At 40.7% G+C, this 22,875-nt stretch overlaps 1 protein-coding gene across 5 annotated transcripts in view; it reads left to right on the forward strand.

Moving 5' to 3' along the window:
• Window positions 1–22,875, forward strand: part of LOC134207625 (muscarinic acetylcholine receptor M3-like) — a 132,567-nt gene that overhangs the window by 105,373 nt on the left and 4,319 nt on the right. For all 5 annotated transcript variants that reach the window (XM_062683366.1, XM_062683362.1, XM_062683364.1 and 2 more), the window contains exons 6-7: window positions 7,896–8,321; window positions 8,462–8,533. In XM_062683366.1, coding sequence (XP_062539350.1) covers window positions 7,896–8,321; window positions 8,462–8,533 — 498 coding nt within the window. The remainder of the gene's footprint in view (window positions 1–7,895; window positions 8,322–8,461; window positions 8,534–22,875) is intronic.

Raw genomic sequence — 22,875 nt, forward strand, 5'->3', positions numbered from 1 at the left:
TGGTTTGGATTGGTTTGGTTGGTTTGGTTGGTTTGGATTGGTTTGGATTGGTTTGGGATTGGTTTGGATTGGTTTGGATTGGTTTGGATTGGTTTGGTTGGTTTGGATTGGTTTGGGTTGGTTGGATTGGTTGGATTGGTTTGGTTGGTTTGGGATTGGTTTGGATTAGTTTGGTTGGTTTGGATTGGTTTGGATTGGTTTGGATTGGTTTGGATTGGTTTGGATTGGTTTGGATTGGTTTGGATTGGTTTGGTTGGTTTGGTTGGTTTGGTTGGTTTGGATTGGTTTGGATTGGTTTGGTTGGTTTGGATTGGTTTGGTTGGTTTGGATTGGTTTGGATTGGTTTGGATTGGTTTGGATTGGTTTGGATTGGTTTGGATTGGTTTGGTTTGGTTGGTTTGGTTGGTTTGGATTGGTTTGGATTGGTTTGGTTGGTTTGGTTGGTTTGGATTGGTTTGGTTGGTTTGGGATTGGATTTGGTTGGTTTGGTTGGTTTGGATTGGTTTGGTTGGCGGATTTGGTTGGTTTGGGATTGGATATTGGGTTGGTTTGGATTGGTTTGGATTGGTTTGGATTGGTTTGGATTGGTTTGGGTTTGGTTTGGATTGGTTTGGTTGGTTTGGGTTGGTTTGGATTGGTTTGGTTTGGTTTGGTTGGTTTGGTTGGTTTGGATTGGTTTGGATTGGTTTGGATTGGTTGGTTGGATTTGGTTTGGTTTGGATTGGTTTGGATTGGTTGGATTGGTTTGGATTGGTTTGGTTGGTTTGGATTGGTTGGATTGGTTTGGTTGGTTTGGATTGGTTTGGTTGGTTTGGTTGGTTGGTTGGTTTGGTTGGTTTGGTTGGTTTGGTTGGTTTGGATTGGTTTGGTTGGTTTGGATTGGTTTGGATTGGTTGGTTGGTTTGGATTGGTTTGGTTGGTTTGGATTGGTTTGGTTGGTTTGGGTTGGTTTGGATTGGTTTGGATTGGTTTGGTTGGTTTGGTTGGTTTGGATTGGTTTGGTTGGTTTGGATTGGTTTGGTTGGTTTGGTTGGTTTGGATTGGTTTGGTTGGTTTGGTTGGTTTGGATTGGTTTGGATTGGTTTGGATTGGATTTGGATTGGTTTGGTTGGTTTGGTTGGTTTGGATTGGTTTGGATTGGTTTGGATTGGTTTGGTTGGTTTGGATTGGTTGGATTGGATTTGGATTGGTTTGGATTGGTTTGGATTGGTTTGGATTGGTTTGGTTGGATTTGGTTGGTTTGGATTGGTTTGGATTGGTTTGGATTGGTTTGGATTGGTTGGTTGGTTTGGATTGGATTTGGATTGGTTTGGTTGGTTTGGTTGGTTTGGATTGGTTTGGTTGGTTTGGTTGGTTTGGTTGGTTTGGTTGGTTTGGATTGGTTTGGTTGGTTTGGATTGGTTTGGATTGGTTTGGATTGGTTTGGATTGGTTTGGTTGGTTTGGTTGGTTTGGATTGGTTTGGATTGGTTTGGATTGGTTTGGATTGGTTTGGATTGGTTTGGTTGGTTTGGTTGGTTTGGATTGGTTTGGGATTGGTTTGGTTGGTTTGGTTGGTTTGGATTGGTTTGGATTGGTTTGGATTGGTTTGGATTGGTTTGGATTGGTTTGGTTTGGATTTGGATTGTGTTTGGTTGGTTTGGATTGGTTTGCCGGTTGGTTTGGTTGGTTTGGATTGGTTTGGATTGGTTTGGATTGGTTTGGTTGGTTTGGATTGGTTTGGTTGGTTTGGATTGGTTTGGATTGGTTGGATTGGTTTGGATTGGATTTGGTTGGTTTGGATTGGTATTTGGTTGGTTTGGATTGGTTGGTTTGGTTGGTTGGATTGGTTTGGATTGGTTTGGATTGGTTTGGTTGGTTTGGATTGGTTTGGTTGGTTTGGTTGGTTTGGATTGGTTGGATTGGTTTGGATTGGTTTGGATTGGTTTGGATTGGTTTGGATTGGTTGGTTGGTTTGGATTGGTTTGGGATTGGTTTGGATTGGTTTGGATTGGTTTGGATTGGTTTGGTTGGTTTGGATTGGTTTGGATTGGTTTGGTTGGTTTGGATTGGTTGGTTATTGGTTTGGATTGGTTTGGATTGGTTTGGTTGGTTTGGGTTGGTTTGGTTGGTTTGGTTGGTTTGGGATTGGTTTGGATTGGTTTGGTTGGTTTGGATTGGTTTGGATTGGTTTGGGATTGGTTTGGATTGGTTTGGATTGGTTTGGATTGGATTTGGATTGGTTTGGTTGGTTTGGTTTGGTTTGGTTTGGATTGGTTTGGATTGGTTTGGATTGGTTGGTTTGGTTTGGATTGGTTTGGATTGGTTGGATTGGATTGGTTTGGTTTGGATTGGTTTGGATTGGTTTGGATTGGTTTTTGGATTGGTTTGGATTGGTTTGGATTGGTTGGATTGGTTTGGTTGGTTGGTTTGGATTGGTTTGGTTGGTTTGGATTGGTTTGGATTGGTTTGGTTGGTTTGGATTGGTTTGGATTGGTTTGGTTGGTTTGGTTGGTTTGGGATTGGTTTGGTTGGTTTGGATTGGTTTGGATTGGTTTGGGATTGGTTTGGGATTGGTTTGGTTGGTTTGGATTGGTTTGGATTGGTTTGGTTGGTTTGGTTGGTTTGGATTGGTTTGGATTGGTTTGGATTGGTTTGGATTGGTTTGGATTGGTTTGGGATTGGTTTGGATTGGTTTGGATTGGATTTGGATTGGTTTGGATTGGTTTGGATTGGTTGGATTGGTTTGGTTGGTTTGGATTGGTTTGGATTGGTTGGTTGGTTTGGATTGGTTTGGTTGGTTTGGATTGGTTTGGTTGGTTTGGTTGGTTTGGATTGGTTTGGTTGGTTTGGATTGGTTTGGATTGGTTTGGATTGGTTTGGGTTGGTTTGGGTTGGTTTGGTTGGTTTGGTTGGTTTGGATTGGTTGGTTGGTTTGGTTGGTTTGGATTGGTTGGATTGGTTTGGATTGGTTGGATTGGTTTGGATTGGTTTGGTTGGTTTGGTTGGTTTGGTTGGTTTGGTTGGTTTGGATTGGTTTGGATTGGTTTGGATTGGTTTGGATTGGTTGGTTAGTTTGGATTGGTTGGATTGGTTGGTTTGGATTGGTTTGGATTGGTTTGGATTGGTTTGGTTGGTTTGGTTGGTTTGGATTGGTTTGGATTGGTTTGGTTGGTTTGGATTGGTTTGGTTGGTTTGGATTGGTTTGGGATTGGTTTGGATTGGTTTGGATTGGTTTGGTTGGTTTGGGATTGGTTTGGTTGGTTTGGATTGGTTTGGTTGGTTTGGTTGGTTTGGTTGGTTTGGATTGGTTGGATTGGTTGGGGTTGGTTTGGATTGGTTTGGGTTGGTTTGGTTGGTTGGATTGGTTTGGTTGGTTCGGTTGGTTTGGGTTGGTTTGGATTGGTTTGGTTGGTTTGGATTGGTTTGGATTGGTTTGGATTGGTTTGGATTGGTATTGGATTGGTTTGGATTGGTTTGGATTGGTTTGGTTGGTTTGGATTGGGTTTGGATTGGTTTGGATTGGTTTGGATTGGTTTGGTTGGATTTGGATTGGTTTGGATTGGTTTGGATTGGGTTTGGATTGGTTTGGATTGGTTGGATTGGTTTGGATTGGTTTGGATTGGTTTGGTTGGTTTGGATTGGTTTGGATTGGTTTGGATTGGTTTGGTTGGTTTGGATTGGTTTGGATTGGTTTGGTTGGTTTGGTTGGTTTGGTTGGTTTGGATTGGTTTGGATTGGTTGGATTGGTTTGGTTGGTTTGGTTGGTTTGGATTGGTTGGATTGGTTTGGATTGGTTTGGTTGGTTTGGATTGGTTTGGATTGGTTTGGATTGGTTTGGTTGGATTTGGATTGGTTGGATTGGTTTGGATTGGTTTGGATTGGTTTGGATTGGTTTGGATTGGTTTGGATTGGTTTGGATTGGTTTGGTTGGTTTGGATTGGTTGGTTTGGATTGGTTTGGTTGGTTTGGTTGGTTTGGATTGGTTTGGATTGGTTTGGATTGGTTTGGATTGGTTTGGATTGGTTTGGATTGGTTGGATTGGTTTGGGTTTGGTTGGTTGGTTTGGATTGGTTTGGTTGGTTGGATTGGTTTGGTTGGTTTGGATTGGTTTGGATTGGTTTGGATTGGTTTGGGATTGGTTTGGATTGGTTTGGTTGGTTTGAAAGTTGGTTTGGTTTGGTTTGGATTGGTTGGGATTGGTTTGGATTGGTTTGGATTGGTTTGGATTGGTTGGTTGGTTTGGGATTGGTTTGGATTGGTTTGGATTGGTTTGGATTGGTTTGGTTGGTTTGGATTGGTTTGGTTGGTTTGGTTGGTTTGGTTGGTTTGGATTGGTTTGGATTGGTTTGGATTGGTTTGGATTGGTTTGGATTGGTTGGATTGGTTTGGTTTGGTTTGGATTGGTTTGGATTGGTTGGATTGGTTTGGTTGGTTTGGTTGGTTTGGATTGGTTTGGTTGGTTTGGATTGGATTTGGATTGGTTTGGTTGGTTTGGGTTGGTTTGGATTGGTTTGGATTGGTTGGATTGGTTGGTTTGGTTGGTTTGGATTGGTTTGGTTGGTTTGGATTGGTTTGGTTGGTTTGGATTGGTTTGGTTGGTTTGGATTGGTTTGGATTGGTTTGGTTGGTTTGGTTGGTTTGGTTGGTTTGGTTGGTTTGGTTGGTTTGGATTGGTTTGGATTGGTTTGGTTGGTTTGGATTGGTTTGGTTGGTTTGGATTGGTTTGGATTGGTTTGGGTTGGTTTGGATTGGTTGGATTGGTTTGGTTGGTTTGGTTGGTTTGGATTGGATTTGGATTGGTTTGGTTGGTTTGGATTGGTTTGGATTGGTTTGGTTGGTTTGGATTGGTTTGGTTGGTTTGGATTGGTTTGGATTGGTTTGGTTGGTTTGGATTGGTTTGGATTGGTTTGGTTGGTTTGGATTGGTTTGGATTGGTTTGGATTTTGGATTGGTTTGGTTGGTTTGGATTGGATTTGGATTGGTTTGGATTGGTTGGATTGGTTTGGATTGGTTTGGTTGGTTTGGATTGGTTTGGTTGGTTTGGTTGGTTTGGATTGGTTGGTTGGTTTGGATTGGTTTGGTTGGTTTGGTTGGTTTGGATTGGTTTGGATTGGTTTGGATTGGTTTGGATTGGTTTGGGTTGGTTTGGTTGGTTTGGTTGGTTTGGTTGGTTTGGATTGGTTTGGATTGGTTTGGTTGGTTTGGATTGGTTTGGTTGGATTTGGATTGGTTTGGTTGGTTTGGTTGGTTTGGTTGGTTTGGTTGGTTTGGTTGGTTTGGTTGGTTTGGATTGGTTTGGATTGGTTTGGATTGGTTTGGATTGGTTTGGTTTGGATTGGTTTGGATTGGTTTGGGGTTTGGTTGGTTTGGATTGGTTTGGTTGGTTGGATTGGTTTGGTTGGTTTGGGATTGGTTTGGTTGGATTTGGATTGGTTTGGATTGGATTTGGTTGGTTTGGATTGGTTGGATTGGTTTGGATTGGTTTGGATTGGTTGGATTGGTTTGGATTGGTTTGGATTGGTTTGGATTGGTTGGATTGGTTTGGATTGGTTTGGATTGGTTTGGATTGGTTTGGGATTGGTTTGGTTGGTTGGATTGGTTTGGATTGGTTTGGATTGGTTTGGTTGGTTTGGTTGGTTTGGTTGGTTTGGATTGGTTTGGATTGGTTTGGTTGGTTTGGTTGGTTTTGGATTGGTTTGGATTGGTTTGGATTGGTTGGTTGGTTTGGATTGGTTTGGTTGGTTTGGATTGGTTTGGTTGGTTTGGTTGGTTTGGATTGGTTTGGATTGGTTTGGTTGGTTTGGATTGGTTTGGATTGGTTTGGATTGGTTTGGTTGGATTTGGATTGGTTTGGGTTTGGTTTGGATTGGTTTGGATTGGTTTGGATTGGTTTGGGTTTGGATTGGTTGGATTGGTTGGTTGGATTTGGATTGGTTTGGATTGGTTTGGTTGGTTTGGATTGGTTTGGATTGGTTTGGTTGGTTTGGTTGGTTTGGATTGGTTTGGTTGGTTTGGTTGGTTTGGTTGGTTTGGATTGGTTTGGATTGGATTTGGTTGGTTGGATTGGTTGGTTGGTTTGGATTGGTTTGGATTGGTTTGGATTGGTTTGGATTGGTTGGTTTGGATTTGGATTGGTTTGGATTGGTTGGATTGGTTTGGATTGGTTTGGTTGGTTGGATTGGTTTGGATTGGTTTGGTTGTTGGTTGGTTGGATTGGTTTGGATTGGTTTGGATTGGTTTGGATTGGTTTGGATTGGTTTGGTTGGTTTGGATTGGTTTGGGATTGGTTTGGATTGGTTTGGTTGGTTTGGTTGGTTGGGTTGGTTTGGATTGGTTTGGATTGGTTTGGATTGGTTTGGTTGGTTTGGATTGGTTTGGATTGGTTTGGATTGGTTTGGTTGGTTGGATTGGTTTGGATTGGTTTGGATTGGTTTGGTTGGTTTGGATTGGTTTGGATTGGTTTGGATTGGATTTGGTTGGTTTGGTTTGGTTTGGATTGGTTGGATTGGATTTGGATTGGTTGGTTTGGATTAGATTTAGATTGGTTTGGTTGGTTGGGATTGGTTTGGATTGGATTGGTTGGTTGGTTTGGATTGGTTTGGTTTGGTTGGATTGGATCTGGATTGCGTTTGGATTGGTTGGTTGGTTTGGTTGGTTTGGTTGGTTGGATTCGATTGGCGGGTTGGGTTTGGTTGGTTTGGTTGGTTTGGTTGGTTTGGATTGGTTTGGGGTTGGTTTGGATTGGTTTGGATTGGTTTGGTTGGGGTTGGTTTGGTTGGTTTGGTTTGGTTTGGTTGGTTTGGTTGGTTGGTTTGGATTGGTTTGGGTTAGTTTGGATTGGTTTGGATTGGACTGGATTGGATTTTATTGGTTTGGGTTTGGATCAATTTAGATTGGTTTGAGTTTGGATTGGATTTGGATTAGGGTTGACGGAACTATTTTACTTTCTCTTCTTTATCTGTAAGGCCCTAAAAAATAATTGGACTTCTTCCTCGAAACCAAATTTTCATAATCATCACTGTATTTCATTTCGCAGAGTGTTTTTTCTCTAATTCCTGCGAATATGATTTATATACGTGTGCAACTTGCACATGTACAAAGCAAAAATAAATCATCTGGACTTGATGATGGGTAATGCATTCATGGAATTCTGGTAAGCCTTATAAAGGAGATCTCCACCGACCAGAAAATCATTGCCTATCATATTAGACAAGTTCGCATGAAATAGATGATATGGATTTTCGTTTGAGCATACTCATATATCTTCTTAACAAAACAACCAAACATCACACGGCCGTATCGGCCCCATCTGTACCATGTGCTCCTCAACTGCACTGATTTCCAGCAAGTGCACAATGGGCTGGACGTTGCACGTGCTGGATAATGCTTTTTCGTAGAACAAACACAAATCTATCGTGCAAGGCCGAACATTTTTGGCAAATATTGTCTCAACTGTTATGCTTCCAAATCGGAAATGTTAGTTTGTGTTGTTTTAGGTGTTTCATCCGCTTCGCTCAACTTCCGGTTGAGCAGCTACTGAAAGAAAGCTTCGTTAGATTCAATGGCGATAATTTGAAATGAAAAGTGGCCGTGTGCTTCCAATGTGCTTCCAAGTATAAAATTGAATAGATGTCTTTGTTCCGTTAAAGTCGATAATGAGGAACATGATGGACATATTCTCTAATCCATTGATTAATTCGTACAAGAATAGTTTTAGTCTACCTATTCCAAAGATTAAGCGTTATTTAGGGATTATTATCGCTTGGTTGGTCTGAGTTATCGTGATATTTGTTTTTGCGCAGCAACCGATTGTAAACCAAATCGGAAACTGTAGAAGGATTCCACCATCGCCAGATTAATTAATATGATTTTGTACACAAGCACCCGACACAATGAACCGTTTCTCCTTTCCAGTGCCGCCACCAGAAATGCCCACACAACCCCATAATCGCCCTCAACTCTACCGCCATTATCACCCCAACGCCATTGTCTGACAGCGCCGGATCGTCTTCCAACAATGCCGGAGTTGCAAACAAACTGTACACCCTCACGCAATCGCCATCATCAACAGCAAAAATCACAGCCTCTAGTTCGGAAACAGTTTTCCCCGACATCGGCAACAGCAGTGGAGTCGGAGCCATCGCATCTCTCAGTAAGCCAAAGCCATCATTCAAAATGGGCAGCAACACTGCTGATAATAAGCTGACGTTATCGACGTCGACAACGGTTGGTGCCGCTCTCATCAGTGCGGATCCACCGGTCCTACCGATTGCTTCCTCCTTCCCGCACCACGCCATTCGGTCCAACTATATGGACAAAAGCATCGAAGCCAAGAAGAAGGTTAGTTAGTTAGATGACTTGCAAACTATGTGCATTGATTTTCTCTTCGATGATGAGCTACCGTATCGCATCGTCGTTACTCGTAGCAACCACAATACGGGCCTATTCAAGGAAGAATCTCTGCTTTTCGTCATTCGCAGGTTATCAGGATGCTGTTTGTCATCATTTTGGAGTTCTTTGTCTGCTGGGCCCCGCTACATATACTGAATACGGTAGGTGATGATAAGACTTTGCTCACCTTTGTTCTTAAGGGTTAAACATCTCGCACTGAGATAATTATACAGTTGCTATTATGTACAATGGCTTTTCTCAACTGTTTACTCGATCTCTGATTTAAACTGACTTACCTTGAAACCTTGTTATACTTTACCTTGAATAAATAACAATATGTTATTAAGGCTGCTTTTTTTTAATTTTAACTTGACATTTGCCCATTTTTGGTTTTTGGTCAGACAACTCGTTGGTGGTCAGATTACTCATATTCAGTATAGATGTCATTTGGTTGCTCATTTATGCGATCTGGTTGTCTTTTCGAGGCTGTTGCGGGTTGGGCAACTGAAGGATTTTGAATCAAGGTGCAATTTGGAAGCTTATCTTTTTATTAATTAAATCAAAATATCCCTCAAATCATGTGCAAGATAATTTTTGCGCCTTTTGCACTTTATAAGAGTTTTGCGAGATTTTTTTTCTCACACTCAATACACTCCGTGTATAATATTTGTGTGTGAGTGCTCAATCTGAAAATTTGTTAAAATTCGTTATTGTTAACAAATAGACGTCAAATCAATGGCGGGAATCGATTTAGTGTACACGCTTACATGTGACTAACGAGTAATGGGTTATAATTGGGTAAATTTCAGTAACAAAAATCGATCAACCCGAAATGAGAGTGAGTGTGAGAAAAAGAAGCGGGCAAATCACAATCTACACACAACTCTTTAAATTTGTGAAATCGGCAATACTATGTTATAAAAAAATGTCACTATGTTATAAATTATTAAAAAAGATTGTCGCTTCGGTTCCCTTTGTTCTGCTGTCCGAAACATGTGTGGTATCAAACTGTCAAATCGTATGTACTTCATTGACATTTAGATCCCCTATCCTCGCCAGCAAAAGATGTTCCGGACAGCGGCGACAGCGACAATCTTTATCTAGTAACTAAAATATCTTTTATTATTAACCACAGGTGATACAGTCTTAGGCGTGTTTTCGTAGGGGATGAGAAACTTGAATCCATTTTTATTTTCAACAAATCTATTCCAAAGATAAGATCCCTCTACAGGTCTGGTGCGACTGCATTGGGAAAACATATGTAGTGGATTTAAAGGTATTACATATAATGTACACTATCGTATCCAAAACATTTATAAGTAGTTCAATCTGCGGTTGAAATTTTAAAAAAATACGCTCTTGTATCGGCTAAGTCTTCTACTTCCTCGCATCTGACTTTTACTTTCAAGGGAGAGCATCGATTGCATGTAGTGTTTATATAAAACGTTCGATTGAAATAATTTAAGATGGTAACCGAATCGGATTCGAAGGTTTGTTTTGCTCCCAGAACCTCTATCCCAGCGGTTTTCAACTTGGGGGTAAAATATTGAATAATATGTTAAAAATATGCTTATAAGCTAAACTAATCTACCGGTTTGGAAGCCTCTATTTGAAAGGAATGATGGCTTTTTTCAAACAACTCAGTTGCTCGTTGCAAGAGACTTGGAGTGGAAGCTTCTTTCTACGCGTCTCGGAAACCTTCTTCTATGCCTGTCGGGAGTCTATTTCAAAGCAGCTCGTAAGCCTCCTTTCAAGAGGATCGTAAGTCTTATTTCAAATAGCTTGGAAGCGTTATTTTACGATACTCGGAAGCCTCCTTTCGAGATGCCAAAAATCCTCCTTTTAAAAAGCTCGTAAACCCTATTTCTAGAGGCTCGGTAGCCTTATTTCAAGATACTCCGGAAGCCTTCTTTCAAGAGGCTCGTAAGTCTTATTTTAAGAGGCTTGGAAGCCTTCGTTCAAAAGGCTCGGAAGCCTCCTTTCAAGATGCCGAAAAGCCTCCTTTCAAAAAGCTCGTAAACCTTATTTCAAGAGGCTCGGAAGCCTTCTTTCAAGAGGATCGGAAGCCTCCTTTCAAGATACCGAAAACCCTCCTTTCACGAGGCTCGTAGACATGATTTCAAGAGGCTCGTAAACCTAATTTCAAGAGGCTCGTAAATCTCCTTTCAAGATGCCGAAAACCCTCCTTTCACGAGGCTCGTAAACCTTATTTCAAGAGGCTCCGAAGCCGTATTTCAAGAGCCTCGGAAGCCTCCTTTCAAGAAGCTCGCAAGCCTTATTTCAAGGGGCTCGTGAGCTTCCTTTCAAGATGATGGAAAGCCTTCTTTCAAGAGGCTCGTGAGCCTTAATGTAAGAGGCTTAGAAGCCCCCTTTCGGAAGCCCTATTTCAAGAGGCTCGGAAGCTTCCTATAAAGAGGCTGGGCAGCCTCCTTTCAAGATGATAGAATAACTCCTTTAAGAGGCTCGTATGCCTTATTTCAATATACTCGGAAGCCTCCTCCTTAGGTTCGTAAGCCTTATTTTAAGAGGCTTGGAAGCTTTCTTTCAAGAGACTCGGAAGCCTTCTTCTGGGAAACTTCATTTCAAGAAACTTAAAAGGATGGAAAGCTGCATTCCAAGAGGCTGGAAAGCCTCATTCCAAGAGGCTGGAAAGCCTTCTTTCAAGAGGCTGGAAAGCCTTCTTTCAAGAGGTTTGGATTCATTATTTCAAGAGGCTCGGAAGTCTCCTTTAAAGAGGCTTGAAAGCTTCCTTTCAAAAGAGTGGGAAGCCCCCTTTCAAGATGAGGCTCCTTTAGAAGGCTCGTAAGCCTTATTGCAAGCGGCTTGAATGCCTGATTTCAAGATAGTCGGAAGCTTAGTTTCAAGAAGCTCGTAAGTCTAACTTCATTAAAGCCTCCTTTCAAGAAACTCGGCAGCCTTCTTTCAAGAGGCTCGTAAGCCTTATTTTATGAGGCTTCGAAGCCTTCTTTCAAGAGGCTTGTAAGTCTTAATTTAAGAAGCTTGGAAGCCTCCTTTCAGGAGATTAGGAAGCCTTCTTTTAAGAGGCTCGTAAGCCTAATTTTAATAGGCATGAAAGCTTTCTTTCAAGAGGCCGGGAAGCTTCCTTTCAAAAGGCTCGTAAATCTTATTTCAAGAGGCTCGAAAGCCCCCTTTTGAAAGGCTGGCAAGCATCATTTCAAGAGGGTAGGATGCCTCCTTTCAATATTCTGCGTAATCTCCTTTCAAGATAATGGAAGCCTTCTTTCAAAAGGTGTGTAAGCCTTACTTCAAGAGGCTCGGAAGCATCCTTTCAAGAAGCTCGCAAGCCTTATTTCAGAGACTCTTAAACATTCTTTCAAGATGCAGCGAAGCACTCTTTCAAGATAAAGGGAAGCCTTCTTTCAAGAGACTCATAAGCCTTATTTCAAGAAACTCGGAAGCCTCCTGTCAAGATGCTCGTAAGTCTTATTTCAAGATGCTCGGAAGTCCTCTTTAAAGAGGCTCATGAGCCTTATTTCAAAAGGCTTGGAAGCCTCCTTTTTTGAAGTGGCTGGGAAACTTCCTTTTAAGAGGCTGGTAAGTCTTTTTTCAAAAGGATGGGAAGTCTTATTTCAAAAGAATGGGAAGCCTCCTTTCACGAGGCATGGGAGCCTTATTTCTAAATGATCGGAAATTCCCTTTCAAGAGCTTCGTAAACCACCTTTCAAGAGGAAGGGAAACCTCTTTTTCAGATGCGCGGAAGCCATTTTAAGAGGGTTGGAAACCTCCTTTCATGAAGGTCATCAGCAGTATTTCAAGATGCTCGGAAGCTTCCTTTCAAGAGGAAGAGAAGCCTCCTTTCCAGATGCTGCCTCGCTGCCTCTTTCAAGTAAGCCTTATTTTAAGAGGGTTGGAAACCTCCTTTACAAGAGGCTCATCAGCCATATTTCAAGATGTTCGGAAGCCTCCTTTCAAGAAGCTGGGAAGCCTCCGTTCATGAGACTTGAAAGCCCCCCTTCAAGCCTTCAAAAGGCTTAGAAACTTCCTTCCAAGAGAGTGGGAAGCCTCCTTTTAAGATGATGGAATGCCACCTTCAAGAGGCTCGTAAGCCTTATTTTAAGATTTTTGGAAGCCTAATTTCAAGAGACTCGTTAACCTTATTTTGAGGGGCTTAGAAGCCTACTTTCAAGAGGGTGGGAAGCCTCCTTTTAAGATGATGGAATGCCTCCTTCAAAAGGCTCGTGAACCTTATTTCAAGATACACGGAAGCGTCCTTTCAAGAGGCTCCTTAGTCATATTTCAAGAGGCTTGGATTTTTTTCTTTTTTCCTGAGGCTCGTAAGCCTTATTTCAAGAGACTCGGAAGCTTTCTTTCAAGAGACTTGGAGGCCACCTTCCAAGAGGCTCGAAAGCCACATTGAAAGATGCTCGGAGCCTCATTTCAAGAGACTGGGAAGCCCCCTTTCAAGATGCTCGGAAGCTTCCTTTCAAGAGAAAGGGAAGCCTTCCTTTCAAGATGATGAAAAGTCTCATCGGAAGAGGCTGGTAAGCCTTATTTTAAGACACTCAGAAGCCTCCTTTCAAGAAGCTCGTAAGCCGTATTTCAAGATTCTTGGAATCCTCCTTTCCAGAAGCTCGGAAGCCTTCTTTCAAGAGACACGTAAGCCTTGTTTCAAGATTCTTGCCCCCAGTCAACACGAAATTTTATATGATGCTACATAAAATGCTAAAATGGAGGCGATATACGTACATATTATACGGGGAAGTACCTATATGGCCTCCTCTTTAGCATCTTATGAGACATTATATACGATCTTGTGTTGACTGGGTATGCTTATTTGTCTTATTTGTCGTATATGTTCTGTCAAACGGGACGTTAACAGAGAGATAAAGATAACTAAAGATTCACTTGTATTACACCACACTTAAATTTCATTAAAAAAAATTAAATTCGACATAGCATGTTGCCTTAAAACTTTAAAGACCCTTTTTTGTATCTATTAATGGCATTCTTTCATTCAAGATACAATAATATAACATTTAGTAAAAACTTTCAACAAGAAATAACTCTCGAACAACATTCGAAAGCAATAAAGGTGACGAGCGTTTTTCATTCGTCTTGAGTATCCATAATGCTAAAATATCCCGCTATTATTGTACCTCCTTGAACGATAATTCGTTTTCGAGACCGAATCGAAAGCCATAATGCCAAATATGTTCGATTCGATAGAATTTCGTTCGAATCGAGATGCGCAATGTCAACCCTGATTTCCACTAATCCAGTTTTTTTATGGAAAACTTTTAATTCTTCATGGATATTTTTTTTTTGCTGCCATTAGTCGATCATAATTTTAGTGCAAGTTTCAATAATTCATTAAATACAAAGATCAATAACGGTGATGGCCACGTCCTTACAATCGTTTAGGAAAAAGCCAGGAACATTAGTAGCAGGGTTGTTAACGGTAATCAACGATTAACGCCGTTGACGTTATTTTTCGAAAATTTAACGTCAACGGCGTTTCGTTGAATGTATGGAAAATAAACGTAAACGTCAATGAAAAGCGTTGAATCAACGTCAACGCCAACGTTGATTCCATCGTTGATTTTCTAAAGAAGCGATGCGTCGTCGGCAGCGTTGTCATGACTAAAGAGCGGAGCAGAATGGATACGTTTGCGTGCGTTTTGACAGTTTTCTCATGGAAAAACTGTCAAAACGCACGCAAAAGTATTCATTCTGCTCAGCTTTTTACGGTTTGATAAAAAAGCAAAAATTTCGGGATGCAAAACAAAACCAAACTTGAGCTTTGTCACCTGAGATTTTGTCACTAAAAAGATGCCCGTGGTGAAGAAATGAAACTGCCGGGTGCTGCCGAGTTGATTTATTAGTAACGGATTGTAATTTTGCACATAATGTAAATATTGTGAGGCTGCTTTACTAAGGTTTCTGTGAATCAACGGGATAATTAACGCGAAACGTTAACCAGTTAACCAGAGTTCAGCGAGCCATCGAAGTTTGCGTTGAACGTTGAAATTAACTTCAACGATTCAACGTTACGCCGTTAAACATGGATTAACGTTCACAACCTTGATTAGTAGGAGATTTCCGTTCGAAAAAATTCCCCGTTCGAATTGAAAAGGCGTCTCGTACAAACTCTAAAAAAGGTTCCCGTTAAAAATATATAATCCTATTTCCCGTAGAAACTCGGATCAATTTGAAAGTATTTCCAACGAAAATTTGAAAAAAAAAATCCCTCTGGAAATCAGAATAACATCACGAGTAGAGGTGTACGCCGCCGATAGTTTTTGGCACACCGCCACCGCCGACAATTTTGCATCGGCGCCCCGCCATTTGAAATTTGTCACGCCGCTGAACTATGACTTTTAACGCCGATTGAAATTCGAAGAAGTCCGCAGAATTTTCCGATGGATATCTCCAACTCATCACGTTGAAACTCCAGTGAAATTTTCCTGAAAATACCAATGATTTCCTTGGAAAAAACTAAAAAGAACTTCGAGTGCAAATTCTGAAGTTTTTTTTTTAAAACCTTTGTATCCTTGTTATAGGATTTCCGTTGAAATCCAAAGAATTTCTCTTTGAAATAGAAATTTTGCACCCCACCATAGATGGTACGCAGCACTTTCCTTTCGAAAACTCCAAGTGCGCGTTGGTCCTCCACGAGCATCGTCCAGGTCTCGTGTCCGTAGAGGACTACCGGTCTAATGAGCGTTTTGTAGTTTGTCAGTTTGGTACGGCGGCGAACTCTATTCGATCGGAGCGTCTTGCGGAGTTCAAAGTACGTACGATTTCCAGCTACTATGCGTCTCAAAATTTCTCTGCTGGTATCATTTTCGGCAGTCACCTGTGAGCCCAAGTACACAAATTCTTTTACTTCCTCGATTTCGTCACCACCGATGCAAACTCGCGGTGGGTGGCTCACATTGTCTTCTCTTGAACCTCTTCCTATCATGTACTTCGTCTTCGACGTGTTGACTAGTCCGATCCACTTAGCTTCCCTCTTCAGTCCTATGTAGGCTTCCTCCATCTTCTCAAAGTTACGTGCCATAATATCTATGTCGTCGGCGAAGCCAAATAGCTGGACGGACTTATTGAAAATTGTACAGCTCGTGTTAAACCCTGCTCTTCGTATTACCCCTTCCAAAACGATGTTGAATAGCAGACACGAAAGACCATCACCTTGCCGTAACCCTCTGCGAGTTTCGAAGGGACTCGAGAATGTCCCTGAAACTCGAATTACGCACACCACTCGATCCATCGTCGCTTTGATCAACCGTGTCAGTTTATCCGGAAATCCGTGTTCGTGCATTAGCTGCCATAGCCGGTCCCGATCGATTGTATCATATGCGGCTTTGAAGTCGATGAATAGATGATGTGTGGTCACGTTGTATTCGCGGCATTTCTGCAGTACTTGGCGAATGGCAACCACCTGGTCCGTGGTGGAGCGTTCGCCCCACGAACTCCCTTGCAATTGGTGCTAGTCGACGGCATAAAATTTGGGGAGTACCTTGTAGGCGGCGTTCAGCAATGTGATTGCGTGGTAGTTGCTACAATCCAGCTTATCGCCCTTTTTGTAGATGGAACACACGACACCTTCCATCCACTCCTGCGGCAAAATTTCCTCCTCCTTGGTAATGATCCAGTGCAGCTCTCTAGCCAGAGCCTCACCAACGTGTTTAAATAGCTCTCCTGGTAGTTGCTCAACCCCAGGGGCTTTGTTGTTCTTCAGCCGGCCAACCTCCTCCTTGATTTCCTGGAGATACGGATCCGGTAAAATTATGTCCTGCGCGCGTTCTCCCAGGTCCATCACCATATCGCCATCTTCGTCTGCCACATCGCCATTTAGGTGTTCTTCGTAGTGCTGCCGTCACCTTTGGATCACCTCACGCTCGTTAGTAAGAAGGTACCCGTTTATGTCCTTACACATATCAGGCTGTGGCACGTGGCCATGGCACTACCGAAAAACGTCTCTCCATGGTATGTTATCTTGTAGAATTAAATACAGAATATTATGCTGAAAACCGCGAGAAGATTAGAGTTTATTAGGCGAAGATATAAGCATTTTGCTGGAGTGTTGTAGGAGTGAATTTATTTCTTTTCACAGGTAAAAGAAACGAAATTTGCTCAAACCCCACTTCAGAGAAATGCTAATAACTTCGCCGGGAAAACTCCAATCTTCTCGCGGTTTTCTGCATAACATTCTGTATTAAATTCTTCAAGATCTGAATGAGTATCATAGTTCTTTATCGTAAATTGTACCGTTCAACTGCATTTCACTGTTTTTGAATGTTTCTGCATACATTTTTGCATATAAACTTCCAACGAGTTTAGCACCGCACAAACCTTGAGCGATCTGGCTGAAATGTTGTCCAGAGCATCAGGGTATCAAATAGAACCGAATAAGAGGGCGGCCCATCAAAAAAATTGAAAAAGTTTTTTCCACACTAATTTGAGCCACCCTATTGTACTTGCCACACAACATACATAATCATGCAATGGCGGGCATAGAAAAGCTTTAAATTAATAACTGTGGAAATGCTAATAGAACACTAAGTTGAAAAGCCATGCCAAGTTCCAGTTGGAATGTAGAGCCATAGAAGAAGAATAAGATACTGAGGAACGTTTTCGAACGTGGAAATGCGTCCAAAAACTCTCAATAGCTCATCTGCTGGGTTTGTCTTTCTAAATAATGAATTCTAATGTATCGCAAAATAGGTTTCGTGGTTAACTGAAAATCCTCCAATTCCTTGAGAGAACCAGGCTGCAGGGAACACTCCATATGGCCGATATGGTCAAAGTTTCAAATTAATCTATTGAGCTTGTCTTTCAAAGTCATGGTGTTCGATACGTCGCAAATTGGGTTTCGGCGCTAATTGTTATTTGTCTACCTCACTTAGCGAATCAGGTCTCCTTGACTTCCGGATTTCGATTCAGGTTCTCAGGAACGTTTTCGAACGTGGTCAATGTGTCCGAACCCCTCAAAACCTCATATATTGATTGTGATTCAAAATCATGTAGTTTGACATGCCGCAAAATGGGTTTCGGTGCTAATCGAAATTTGTACGATCCACTGAGGGAACCAGGCTCCCGGGAATACTTCCGGACGTGGCCAATGTGTCAAAAATCTCTCAAAAATTCATGTATTGTGCTTGTCTTTCAAAATCATGGAGTTTGATATGTCGCAATATGGGTTGCCGTGCTAATTACAATTTGTCCGGTCTCCTGAGGGAACCAGGTTCCCGGGAACACTTCCGGATATGGCCAATGTGTCCAAAACATCCCAAAAACTCATCTATTAGGCTTGTCTTTCAAAATCATGGAGTTTGACATGTCGCAATATGGGTTTCGGTGCTAATCGAAATTTGTCCGCTTCCCTGAGGGAACCAGGTCCCTGTGGTCATTACCGCACGTGGCCAATGTGTCCAACATCTCTCAAAATTACATTTGTTGAGATTATCTTTCAAAATCATGGAGTTTGATATGTCGCAAGATTGGTTTCGGTGCTAATCGAAATTTGTCCACTTCCTTGAAGGAACCACGTTCCCGGGAACACTTCCGGATGTGGTCAATGTGTCCAAAACCTTTCAAAAACTCATCTATTGAACTTGTCTTTCAAAATCATGGAGTTTGATATGTCGCAAGATGGGTTTTGGTGCTAGGCGAGATTTGTCCACTTTCTTGAGGGAACCAGAATCCCGGGAACAGTTCCAGACGTGGCCAATGTGTTCAAAACCTCTGAAAAACTCATCTATTGAGCTTGTCTTTCAAAATCATGGAGTATCAAACTCCGCAAGATGAGTTTCGGTGCTAATCGAAATTTGTCCGTTCCCTGAGGGAACCAGGCCGCCGGTAACACTTCTGGATGAGGCCAATGTATCCAAAACCTTTCAAAAACTAATACATCGCAAGATGAGTTTGTCCGTTCCCTGAGGGCATTCCGCGGCCGGTAATAAAGTTAATTAGTTCAGTGCGTGTTGGCTCTTGTTTCGGACGGCCGAACGATCGCGCGATTTGCCGAAATTTTGTGTTTTGCATTCCGCGGCTGGTAATAAAGTTAATTAGTTCAGTGCGTGTTGGCTCTCGTTTCGGACGGCAGAACGATCCCGCGATTTGTCGAAATATTGTGTTCTGCATTGCGCGGCCGTCAGTGCTTGTTTAGTCGTGTTTCTGCTCAGTAAGCAGAGAGTTCGCGCTGCCGAGTGAGTAAACAATTGGTGCGTGATCAGACGTGTTTCAGGTAGGATTTAGAGCATTCGTAAAATCCGAGTTTTTGGTTCTGATTATAATGTTCGGTGAATAAGTGTGCGTGTTTTGGAAATAATGCGAAACATTTGTAAAATCCAGGTTACTTTGTCCTCCTTTGGACGGTTCGTAAGTAAATTGATGAATATATTTTATTATTTGTTCAGCATATACTGTTATTGACAAACGCTCTATATTGTCGAATAGAGCTCCCTATTATTCACCTTACCCACTAACACAAATTTTCCTTCCCGAGACATCTATGAAGGTAGTATGGGTTCCCTGCATCTTCACTAGTAGATGTTAAACTAACATTCCTTCCCTTCCTTCCGTGATTGTAAGGACGTGGCCAGGTATACAACTGCTACTGTATAGGAAAAGGTACTAATCCCAAGTACCAATTTGCGACAATATACAGTAGATTGCTCAATTGAGCATTGTATAGCCACCCACGATTTGTACAATCACATATGCTATGCTATGCTATGCTAATCGAAATTTGTCCGTTCCCTGAGGGAACCAGGCCGCCGGTAACACTTCTGGATGTGGCCAATGTATCCAAAACCTTTCAAAAACTAATACATTGAGATAGTCTTCCAAAATCATGGAGTTTGATATATCGCAAGGTGGGTTTCGGAACTTATCGAACATTGTCCACTTCCTTGAGGGAACCAGGTTCCCGGGAACACTTACGGATGTGGCCAATGTGCCCAAAACCTCTCAAAAACTCATCTATTGAGATTGTCTTCCAAAATCATAAAGTTTGATATGTCGCAAGACTGGTTTTTACACCACTTGAAAAGTGTACACTACCCCAGGGAACCAGGTTCCAGGAGCATCCGGAACCATGTCCTGGTGATCCAATTGTATCAAAACTTACTTCTGATGCTGGTCAATGATGATTGTCCATGTTTGCATCAACATTCTGGACAATTTCGTTCATTAATCAATGGTTTTAAAAAAATGACCCGTTTTTGACTGCACCTAAACCCCGGCCCCCCCCCCCCCCCCCCCCTTAATAAATCCGACCAGATTGGCACCATGGTCAAATCAAGTCATGTACCAAAAAACAGACATGATGACGCTTCTTCCCTGAAAATTTCATGGCAATCGGACGAAAAATGAGCCCACACGAGTTATTTCAATTTTGATTTGTAGGTCAGACCGAAACGGGTTAACAAATTCGAGGAGTTTTTTTATTTTTTTCATTTCAATATTTATTTGTTATTATCGTAAGGACTTAATGTTAATCAAATATTTGTAACGGCCTAAATAACTCTCAAACAACATTCGAAAGCACTAAAGGTGACGAGCGGTTTTCATTCGACTTGAGACGTTTTCCAGTGTGCTATCGAGTATCAAAATGCCAAAACATCTCGCTATTCTTGTACCGCTTCGAACGATAATTTGTTTTCGAGATCGAATCGAAAGCCGTAATGCCAAACATGTTCGACTCGATAGAATTTCGTTGGAATTGAGATGCGCAATGCCACCCCTGATCTCGTTATTGGCAATTTCCAGTTTATTTTTGGAAAATTTCCAATTCTTTAAGGATATTTTATTTTGCTGCCATTAGTCAACGAAAATTTGAAAAAAAAATCCCTCCGGAAATCAGAAGAACATCACGAGAGAGCTCATAAGAATTTGTTGTGGAATTTCAAAGGAATTTCCTGTGGAAAAATTTTCCGTGTAAATTAAAACTAATGTTCCGCGGAAATTCAAATAAAATTGTTGTTGAAATTTGAAGGATTTTGCCCGTAAATTTTGTTAAAAATCACTTTTCAATAGTCAATGATATTTTGTTTAGTGGACCAAATATTTTATTATCTAAGGCAAAACATCAAACCTTCTAACAAACAGTAGCTGCAGGGATGCCAGATTTGAAGACATGTCTTCAATTTGAAGACATTTGAATCTCTGTGAAGACATTTATTTCATGAAGACATTTTGAAGACTTTTTATAATATTTGAAGACTTACCTTCTTATTTAAAGATACCTGAAGACAATCAATAAGCCAGCGAATAGAAAATATAGTTTGATGACTAACTTATAAATTTTGTGACTTCTATATGAAGCTCATATAAATATTTGAAAAGTTATACATAATTTTCTTGATTGATGACTTGTGAGGGAAGTTAGATTTTCGTTTAAATTTTCCTTGGTGGCGTTTTCGACGTGTCTGCTAAAAAGTATTTCGCAAAAAAAGACAGAATTTTACTATGAGTTGTTTAGCTAGGACCATTTTTTTTTTAAATTTATGTTTAATTCATCTGATCTTTTCGGTGTTCCCAGAATACCCGTCGAGAAAGAGAATAAATTATGAAATACTCGATGATTTTTCCGTGGCTTTTTTTTTAAATAATTCGAGTAAAATAAGTAGAATTGGGTCCCAAAGCCCTACCTCGTTTATGTTTGCAAACGATAGTCAGAAATACTTGAACCTAAGTTATAAAAATCTGGTATCAGTAAAAATAATTTTCTCATTTAAGACATATTAAGGCAAATTTTGGGCTGTGCAACATTTCAGAACGAATGAACCATCAGCCCCATATTTTAACTGTCAAAGGTTAAGTCAAGTGCCCTGCGGTGTTTTGATAGTGCGTTTGAATAATATTATTCCATACGTTAAACCAGACCGAAAATGTCGAGGAAGAATTTTTCATCTATTTTCAAATTTCAAATTAAACAATGTTCCTTTCGATTTTTGAGTCAAATGGAAAACTGACGCGTTTAGGATGCTTAACTTCATCGTTCTCTGAAAGAAATTGAATATCGATTCTTCATTTTGGGGCCCAAAAAATGATGTAAAATAAAGAGAATTTCCCTTTAATGGTCGGAGGAATTAATCATAAAAATTCAAGAGAATTGAAATTGGAAATTCTAGGGAAAAGTAGGAAAAGTACCTGTCTAGCGTACTGCCAAGTAACCATGGAGCTATATATGCTTGCAATAATCCAGCCATTAAAGTTGACTTAAAGTGGAAAAAGGCCCTTAAATAAAGGCCCGAAATAATGCTCCATTACTTTGATATGTTGAAATAAAACATAAGTAATGCATCGCTGCATTCGTGATGCTGAGCTAGTGTATCGTTGCTTGACAGTTGATGAATAAAAGCATCTTTACATCGTTAAAACTGATCTAATGCAATTAGCATTTAATATGCTGATCTGTGATTGATTACATGCAATAATTAATGCTTGGTGGTTACTTGGGGGGGACGTGGGATCAAAGCCCACCGAAGGGGCGGTTATCCTTCAATACCTTTTCCGAACTAAATCTATTACATGTTGTGCATATGCATAATCGAGTTTCAGATATAGTAATTCTTTTCAAATTACCTTGGAAACTTATAATAATTCCAGTATGGGCAGTAAATGAATTCCCCCAAAATTTAAACAGGAAATTTATCTTAATTTCCACAAAATTATTTCTAAGTTCTTGCAGGAAAATCATCTGAACTCCTACAAAGAATTGATGTTTATTTCCACAAGAAATTTGTATAAATTTTCGTGGGATATACTCCGGATTTGTATTTGAAAGTTAAGGGATCTTCGGATTTTCCATGTACCACATTTTTACAAAAATTTTCACAGGAAATTATTTTCGTTTTCTCAGAAAATTTTCATTAGTTTCCATAGAAAATTCTTACAAATGTCGCCATAAATTGAAATTGTTCTGGAGTTAAATGGACATTTCTCAGAATGACCACGGTAAATTATTTTTAATTTGTTCAGAAGAACATTCTGAAAAAAAAATCAGAGGAATTTCCTGAAAGAACCGCCAGAGTTTTGTTAAAGACTCAGTAGTATGTTCAGGGTAAACTTGTATACAGTTCCTTGTTGAATTCTTCCTTGAATTCCTTTGATATTTTTTCAAGAAATATTTTTGGGCACTCTTTCAGTATTTTAACTGGGAATCCCTCTAAGAATTTCTCCAGTAAATACATCTCTGGAATTATTTCTGAATTTTCCCATGAAATTCCTCCAGGAATTCGTCCAGCAATTTCTTTAGAGATTTTTCAGAAAATTTCTCCAGAGTTTCCTTTGGAAGTATCTCTAGCAGCTCCTCCATAAGTTCGTCCAGAAATTTCTCCGTCAGATCCTCCAAGAATTCCGTCGGAAATTCCTTAGTTTGTTTCATTTACGACTTCCCGAAATTCCGGCGCAATATTCCTGAGCAAGAAGTTCCTCCAAAAAGTTATCCAGAAATTCTTCTGGAAGTTTCTTCAAACATTTCTTCAGAAACCCTTCAGTAATTGCTCAAGAAAATCCTTCAGGAAGTCCTCAG

Source organism: Armigeres subalbatus, chromosome 1, assembly GCF_024139115.2.
Source record: "Armigeres subalbatus isolate Guangzhou_Male chromosome 1, GZ_Asu_2, whole genome shotgun sequence".
Taxonomy (NCBI): Eukaryota; Metazoa; Arthropoda; class Insecta; order Diptera; family Culicidae; genus Armigeres; species Armigeres subalbatus.